The sequence below is a fragment of the Nymphaea colorata genome, chromosome 3 (assembly GCF_008831285.2).
Source record: "Nymphaea colorata isolate Beijing-Zhang1983 chromosome 3, ASM883128v2, whole genome shotgun sequence".
NCBI lineage: Eukaryota > Viridiplantae > Streptophyta > Magnoliopsida > Nymphaeales > Nymphaeaceae > Nymphaea > Nymphaea colorata.
The window spans coordinates 5785673-5794295 of record NC_045140.1 but is presented as its reverse complement, the minus strand read 5'-3'; the positions used below and the strand labels follow the sequence as shown (position 1 = coordinate 5794295).

General features: G+C 38.4%; 1 protein-coding gene across 1 annotated transcript; it reads right to left on the bottom strand.

Moving 5' to 3' along the window:
* Window positions 1-1312: 1312 nt before the first annotated feature.
* On the bottom strand, window positions 1313-8408 carry LOC116249779 (protein NRT1/ PTR FAMILY 4.2). Its single transcript, XM_031623041.2, has 6 exons — window positions 8382-8408; window positions 8070-8214; window positions 6074-6291; window positions 3468-3869; window positions 2811-2902; window positions 1313-2070 (listed from the first exon to the last, which is right to left on the bottom strand). The coding sequence occupies exons 1-6, from the start codon at window positions 8382-8384 to the stop codon at window positions 1350-1352; spliced, it is 1581 nt and encodes a 526-aa protein (XP_031478901.1). The 5' UTR covers window positions 8385-8408; the 3' UTR covers window positions 1313-1349.
* Window positions 8409-8623: the final 215 nt, after the last annotated feature.

Genomic DNA, 8623 nt, shown 5'->3' with positions numbered 1-8623 from the left:
TTGAAAGAAACATATAGTATGCTTGCAGTGTTTTATTAGACATCATGTTCAAATGCTACGTTCCTCAATTTTTATGCTTCAAAAAATAATAGTTTTGATTGAAGAGCATAAATCGAACACTAATGCATGGTCGTTGGATACAAGCAGCATGACAGGCATATTGCCCGGAGGTAATGTGTGATTGGCGTGGGCCACTGCCCACACCAGCTTCTTAAATCTTGTATTGTGATTACGCTGGACTTAGGTTCAGCTAGGTCCAACCACATGTGTTGCCCACACCAGAGCTGAGTCAGTGCCCTGCAATCATTCATTCTCTTAAGACAAAGATTGGTTAGAGTTCCCCACCAAAATTTTCTAGCTCTGCCACTAATTGCCCCCCATATTTCAAGCATCAAATTGGCGACCTGAGCAGACTTCTTGCTACTGCCATCGTAGTAAGCAACATTGACCAGTTTTGTCAAAAACAGAAACTTAATCGCATCTACCAAGGTGCCAATGAATCGGCAGATTAAGCAAGTTAGATGAATCGGTTTTGAAAATAAATGATTGTTGAAAAATAACAGAATCATTAAAAATATTTAAAAATAATGAAAAAAAAATAGTGCATGAGGATGTCACATCCTTGTACCTGTTCATGAATCAAACAGATTTACAGATCTTACACATGCAGCTGGAGTCTGCATAATTTAGTTTATTAAAATATTTATGTGCTCTCATAATTATTTCTATTACATATCGGTATTCCTTGAATCTAAAACTTTTAAAAGAATCTAAAATTAGGCGGTTATATATTAGTGCCTCTCAATAAAACATTTTTTGACTCTCCCACTAGATAGAGTTCAATTGACTCTCTCTCTCTCTCTCTCTCTCTCTCTCTCTCTCTCTCTCTCTCTCTCTCTCTCTCAATTATTTTAATCTTAGCATGATTGGTTTTTATTCTTTTGACCAATAATAAGCATGGGTTCTTGAGGAACATTGACAAGTGTGAGTACAGACACCCAAGCACTAGGTTGGGTACTTGTCCTTTCATTGCATTATGAAGCTAACCCACATATCTTATGATTGCCCCCAACTTCTATATGCCTTACATGTGACATGTTTGTGCTTTCCAGCATCTTCTTCATTATCTCATTCAAGTAGAGAACAAATTAAAGAGGCCTACCCAATCCATGAGTCCATAAACCCTTCTACTGTAAGAAGATTTCTTTTTCTTTTTCTTTTTTTCCTTCTCTCTCTCTAATCACATGGAATGGTCACCCCTTGTATGACCCCACCCATCAATCATTTTTTAGGATAATGAAGGAAAATCATGTAAGTTTCAAAAAAAAGAGGGAAAATGATGGGTTCCACTAATACCATCTTGCCCAGAAGAGATAGTTCAGAAAGTTGAAGAAGTTGAGCAGAGCCAACACGGTATAGAAGAGCTCAAGCCTACTGTTGTTCAAGTCAGTCCCAGCTATCCACTCCCTTGAGCCCAGTCCTGAGCTCAGCGCATTAGCCAGAGTGACCAGGACTGAGCTAAGAAAGAACCCACTTGCAGTGGAGCACCAAGACCCTGCTGTGCACACACTCCTCATGCTCTCTGGCGCTTCAGAGTAGAAGAACTCCATCATCCCTGCCAGTGTAAACATGTCTGATACACCAAGCAGCAAGTACTGCCATCCCAGCCACAGAACCGAGATTGGTGCCTCGAGCCGCGCCTTTCGTTTCACCTCAACAATGGCAGCCACGGCCATGGCAACAGAGGCCAGGACTAGGCCTAGTCCGATCCTCTTGAGCGGCGTGAGCCCGTGCCGGGCGGCTGCCTTGAGGAAGAACCGGTCATAGAGGGACACAGAGAGGAGCATGAAGACCAGGGGGATGGCTGTGAGGGAGGAAGTGGGGATGGTGAAGGAGTGGAAGAGGGTGGTGTTCATCCTGTGGCCCTGCTGTATGGAGAAGGTGGAGAGTTGGGCCAAGCAGCAGTTCATCATGATGGTGCTGAAGAAGATTGGAAGAAGGCCAAGGAAGATCTTTGTTTCTGCAACTTCATCATCAGTGCAGTCCCTCAGTGTTGCCTTGTCCAAGAACCTGCAAAAATTAGTGTTCTCCTTTGCTTAGTCATAAATTTTCTTGATCTGCATCTTTTGTTCAGCTCTCTAATGGAGTTACATGTGTATGTCTGTGTGCATGGACGCACATTGATATGTGTGTATATGTAAGTGGTGGAAGCCTCTTTCTAATTAATATCCACAAAAATGACTTAATGAAGCTATAAGCTCAAGTCCCTGTAAGGATGAAGAAGACGTTGTGAATTAGTCTAAGTTCACGTCTTTGATTTTTTATCCGGCCACCAATTAGGTCAGAACCATTCACAATGAAGTCATATTGAGAGATCCAAATTAGTTTTTCATTGAACTGAACTCAAGCGGAGACCAAAGATCTGATGCAGATTTTATTACTGGTAAAACAATTTGAAAGAAAAAGAAGTATTGTTCATTTCTTTCATGTGCATTTCAAGTTCGAAGCACCAATGGAACAAATAAGAATTTGCTTTCTTACATTATTCTTCTTCTTACCCTTATTTATGTGCGTGTTGGCTGGCACGCCCATGTGCATGTGTTCATTTTCTTAGTGAAGCTAACCTTGTACCAAAAATGTCTGTTTTCTTTAACTCCAACAGCAAGCTTTTCAAGACAATGTCATGACAAAGCTCAAGCAGCAAAATGAAAGTGTTGAGACTTGGTGAAGAGTCTGCAACTTCTTGTCAACTGTCATAACATAAGAGAGAGAGAGAGAGAGGGAGAGAGAGAGAGAGAGAGAGAGCTTGCCTGAATCGATTCTCAAGCTTTGGACTTCGGTCGATTGCAGGGATGTGTGCAGGCAAGGTCACGTTTCTGTTCTTGATTGAACACACAAGCACCTAAATAATCAAATTTAAAAGTATTCACTTACAAGTGACAAAAGAGAATGTAAATGAACCTAAGTACATGGGTACGGGTACGATACAGATGGGTACGGGTACGATACAGGTGCGAGTATGGAGACATGGGCATGGGAACAGCCAATTTAGAAAATTTGGGTATGGTGTACGGCAAAGTGTATATGTAAATTATATTTGTTATATATATAATAATCCACAAAAAATCTGAAAATTAAAGAAAAATGAGAAGAAAATATGGAATCCTAGTAGAAGGAAAATAAAAAGGAAGGAAAAAGTCAAAATTAAAGAAAAAATAAACTTGAAAACATATTTTTTTATGTTTTAGAATATAGCCCTTCATGTACCCATGTCGCACACAGGTACGTGAACAAATCACACATACCCGTATGACTTAGAAATGAACTAAGATTCCATTTGGATGATGCTGAAAGCATGTGATCAAAACAGCTTTTATAAAGTTAATTTCGATCCTAGAACAGGTAGTTGATGTGACTTTAGCAACATCTAAATGGGCTATAAAGCTTTAACTTTTGAACCAAACTACCTTTGTGATTCTGCTGAATGGGCTTCCACTGGGAATCTTGTGCCTGTAATAGGGCAGGCCAAGGCTGACTACAACAAGAAGCAAGAAGATGGCACCAGTGGCTACCCCAAAACCCCACTGCCAGCCCTTGTTCTCTTGGATCCAGACTATCAATGTCACTGCTACGAGGCCACCACTGCACAGGCTGAAGAAGAACCAGTTGAAGAAATTAGACAATCGCTTATTCCGGTCCGGGAATTGGTCGCCGCCGTGTGCCGGAAGAGCCGCCTTCACCCCGCCAATGCCCAGGGCCATGATGTAGAGTCCTGAGTAGAGCATGGCAGCTTGGGCTGCCGATGGCCTTTGATGTGGAGGTGGATGGAATTGCTTGAAATGTGCTTGGATGGTCATAATAGATAATCCCTGTTATCCATGTGCATACGTACCACTAGTTAGATATGAAAGTCAAGGGTACTTTTAAGTTTAAATTTCAAACTTTAAGAGATATTCATATATAAAAGGATTGAAAATCAATGAAGCATGTTTGACTCTAGATCAAGATGCTTGGAATGAGAAGGAATATTGTGCTTTTGGAATACATGCTCCTAAAATATAAATTTCATAACCATGATGTTATCATGTCCAATACTTGGATGGTTAGATTTGGAAACAACAATCATAATCGCATTATATTTCCTAAAATAAAAATATTAACTTTTTAAATGGTGTGATTTATGAATATGTGTCTCATCAAACACGTCCTTATATAGAACATCACAGGATACTGTTTCCCTCAATCAGGCGAGATGGAAGGGGCAATCCACGACAACAAAGAGTGGTTGGACTTTGGCGCGAAGCAATATCTTCCGCAGATTCAATCTCGAATAGATGAAGAGTTGAAGAAGTCATTTGAGGTACTCGATTCAGATACTTGGTCTCTGTCTCCCACTTATATGGAAAAGGAAGTCAACCGGACTAATCAAATAATGCTATAGATTGATGTCATTCTATACTTTTTATGAAGATCTGACGACAATATCTATTGTCATCACTATCAATAATCATGAAAATGACCATCGCATTTTTCCATGGCAGTATGGCAAATGAGCACTAATATAAAAAAAATTATGTTAGGTAAACACCATCTTTTTCTTTGCTTTTTTTTTTTTTGGTTAAAAAATAGCTAGCAATCACGTGACTGATGAAATGTAGGACCTAATCACCACATTCAGTCCACTAAATCTCCACAACGGGAAGGTGCGTTTTCTTAATCATGGAGCTTTTGAAATTGGTGAATAATAAATTGTTCATCAACACATGTTCACTTGTATGGTGTGAAATGTTAGTATTTTTAAGCATGTTGGCACAACCGGAGCATTATGCTCTCTACTTTTTCTAGAGAAAAGTTGACAAGCTAGCTAGGGTTATGGCACCAACTTTTCAACACCCATTCATTCTTTTCAAAGGGCATTTTAGTCTTTTAAAACATCAAAAAGTTTAAACTCCGACAATATTATATGCCGGAGTTTTGATTGAACTCTAGACCTCCTTCAAATTAAAAGGATCTCGACGAAACTAAGCCGTCGGTCTCACGACCAATGGCAGCATAGTGCGAAGAATTTCGACTTGCCATTAGGCAGAACACACTCAAAGTTTGACCTTTGAACTCCTCACAAGTGGCAAGCCACCTTTAGCCGAATGAGGGGCATTTTTGTCTTTTCAAAATTATTTTTTGACATTTATTCTTATAAGGGGGTTCTCCTTATAAATTTTGTTTTGGGTACGTAAAATCCCATGAAAAGTCTTCATAAATGTTATTTAATGGGTTGTAGGATTGTTAGGCTCCCTAAAGACCAACTCCTAACCAAGTTTGACCCATGCTGGTTAATCCTGTGCAGTCTTTCAGATAAGATCAATCAGCGTTAGGATATAAATGGATCCAAAATCCAAATGAGATTCGAAGTGTCTAACTTTGAAAAGATACTGGTATCCAGATTCAGATCAGATTCGAAATCCCGAGTCACAAATGTTGATCCCAAGCCTATCAGGCACCAGGCATGCCTGGATCCAGATAAACCTGTTTTTACTTTTTAAAAAACTAATATCATGATGGTTCACCTGTTCCCAGAGATCCAATATCACAAACACCCTATTCGATACACTTACTCGGATCAAGGCCTGTCACTGGATTCACTTTACAAAAGAAGCGGTTTGGATCATTCGTGACCCGATCTGTCTACATCTCGCCTCGGTCGATCGACAGGTTAATAGCCTTGTGATCGCCCTGGACTTGAGCCACAAAAACAAGCGTATTTAAACGAATCTGCTTTTTTTTTTTCTAATGATAACAGCCACTTTTATAATATATATATATATATTAGTGCTTGATGCATCTAACTCAAAAACTGATTAGATTCTTTGTCCACTTTAAAAAGTGTTCAATGAATATACCCCTACATAAAAACCGTATTATTATTATATATTGAAACATACCAAGTTCTTTAAAAACACATTTTTCAAAAAATATCATGCATGATTTTGGGCCCTGCTGATAACAATATATGCGGCTGTGAATCAGTGACATACATGGGACTACATTTTGAGAACATTTCTAGATCTTCACTTACCAGCAATTCAATTATGCCAAACGTGATGATCGTCCAGAACCTGTTGAGGAAGGAATCACAGATGAAGCCTCCGAGGAGAGAGAGCATCAAGGAGGTCCCAAGGAAGTTGGTCACCATGTTCGCCGACTGAGCGAGCGAGTAGTTCATGGAGGAGTAGAAGTACGTCACTAAGTTCGCCGCGTTCGAAACCACGACCATGTTCTCCAGGGCCTCCGCCGCTGCAACTCATATAGTTCATTCATGGATGGACGGCCGTCGACGATTGATCAGAAACACATGACATTAGCTTTTTATTTTTTTAATCAAAGCAAGCATCATTATACATAATGAAATATTGCGAATTGCAATAATTTTTTTTTCATAATTTTTACGTACAATAAGTGAAATTTTCTAAAATTATGGATGGACTAAGGTAGAATCTGACAAACTGTGGATTTAATATCAAACCTCTAAACATGGATCTCAAATCTATGCAACATTGTAAACCTAAGTGTTGTCAAATTATTAAACGAAAAGAACCATCTCCCCCATGATGGCTTACAGCGTCATAATAGTTGTGTTGAAAATAATAGTTGTGTTGAAAACAGTGGCGGAACCCCAAAAAAAAAAATTTAAAAGGACACCGATTTACAAATTTTCATACATTTACATGTATTCATAAAACTGTCACAAAAAACATGTATGAGAATTATACGGTAAGACATTTCTCAAATATAATACGACAACTGGTTGAATTTTTAAAAAAATTAAAACATTTAATAAATCCTAAAACATAAAAAATAAAAATTAATAAAAATATGAAAAAAATGCAAAAAAATCCATATTATACTTTTTTTTATTTTTTTGGCATATTGTACCCATTTTTCATTTTTTGACGTTTAAAAAAAACTTTGTTTTCACGTTTTATTCGACTGACTTGTTTTGCACGGTTTAAATGTGTTTTCTGTGACAATGATTCATAATAAATATTATAAACGATATTAATGTAAATTTGACAGAAAAATGAGAAGCTGCTGTGGGCAACTGCCCACACACCAGTCTGTGGCTCCCCCACTGGTTGGAAATTAAGAAAGACTAAGGCAATGGTGCAGTCAACATCATAATTTTTGGCAAGTCAGGGCGCTAAAGAGTCGATATCATATGTAAGTTAACTTTTAAACCAGTGGCATGTGCCCTGCCTCGGCTATATCTGTCATATGTATGTGATTCCATCAATTTTAAGCATTCTTATTCTGTGATTTTCGCTCGAGCATATTCATAACTTCATCACTAACCTTTCCAAATCTAATACTTCAATGTAATGAGAATACTTGTGCCCACAAATATTATTCCAAAGTCGGTCAAAATATACCCAATAAAACTAGTTGCAGACACGTGCCCATTAAAAATATCTCAACTTTTTGTCAAGAAATTAAACTTTTATAAAGGAATTGAATATATATATATATATATATATATATATATATATATATATATATATATATATATATATATATATATAGTTGCCAGACCTAATGGGAATCATTTGGACGTCGATTACCAGTAGTTCAATACCAAAGCAAACTATTTTTTTAGAAGTACAAAAACAGAAACGGAAAGAGAATGCTGAAAAACATTTCATTTCAACAAAACACATCCCAAAGCAAAGGATGTACAACATATAAAAAAAAAAAATCAGACGCAAAAATGATGAGTAAAATTAGGGATAAAATCATGGCAGACAAAAAGCCTTATTTGTCTTTATTGAGAGGTAGAAATAGTTCAATTTTTATACTTACAATTTAGTAACGATCTTTTCGAGAACGATGATGGCTCGAACAATTTTCATGAAAGTCTTCTTGTTTCTATATATTTATATTTATACAAGAGCAGAAACTCTTTTAAGCTCTCTCATTAGTCAATGAACGAACGAATGAGACGTCCACCGTTCTCTCTCTCTCTTTCTAGAACCCTATAGTCTCTCTCGTGGGTGAAAGAACGAAAGACGAGAGCTTACCACAAACAAAAGCAGCTGCCCGGCGACCGCCATGCTTCTTTGCGTCCTCTGGTTTGCCCTTCCAATCGACGAAGACAACCTCCTTCTCGACAGTACACCTCTCATGATCAACGAAAACACCGACCTTCTCCTCCCCCGATTTCCCCTGCATCAGTTTAACAAGAGAGCCAACGAATCATCATCTCAAAGAAAAGCCGGGAAGAGAACCAGAAGCAGTGACGGATTCTCAGGAAAGAATCTCTGGAAGAAATTAAAACTCGGGAAGGAATCAGGAATCAAATGGATGAAGAGGAAAGGGTTTCGTTAACATACCATTGCAGGCGCGCCCTTGGACGTGTTCTCCAGAAGCTGCAGAAGTACGAGATGTGCACGCATTCATATAATAGCAATGGGGGGTTTACCCTCTTTCCAAATATGCCCCTCCCTACCTTAGTAAGGTCAACAAAAAAAGACAAAATAAAAGGTAAATCATCATAAATGCATGAGACGGCCCGCGCCAGTCCAAAATATTCGGTGGCACCCACCCATGCATTTTCATTCTCCATTATTCTTTT

Bases quoted from the DNA above. Each gene is read 5' to 3' on its own strand.
- LOC116249779 (XM_031623041.2), bottom strand. The intron at 3,870-6,073 runs GTAAGTGAAGAT...CATGGATAACAG, and splicing joins TTGGCATAATTGAATTGCTG to GGATTATCTATTATGACCAT. The intron at 2,903-3,467 runs GTAGTTTGGTTC...TTGATTATTTAG, and splicing joins CATTCAGCAGAATCACAAAG to GTGCTTGTGTGTTCAATCAA.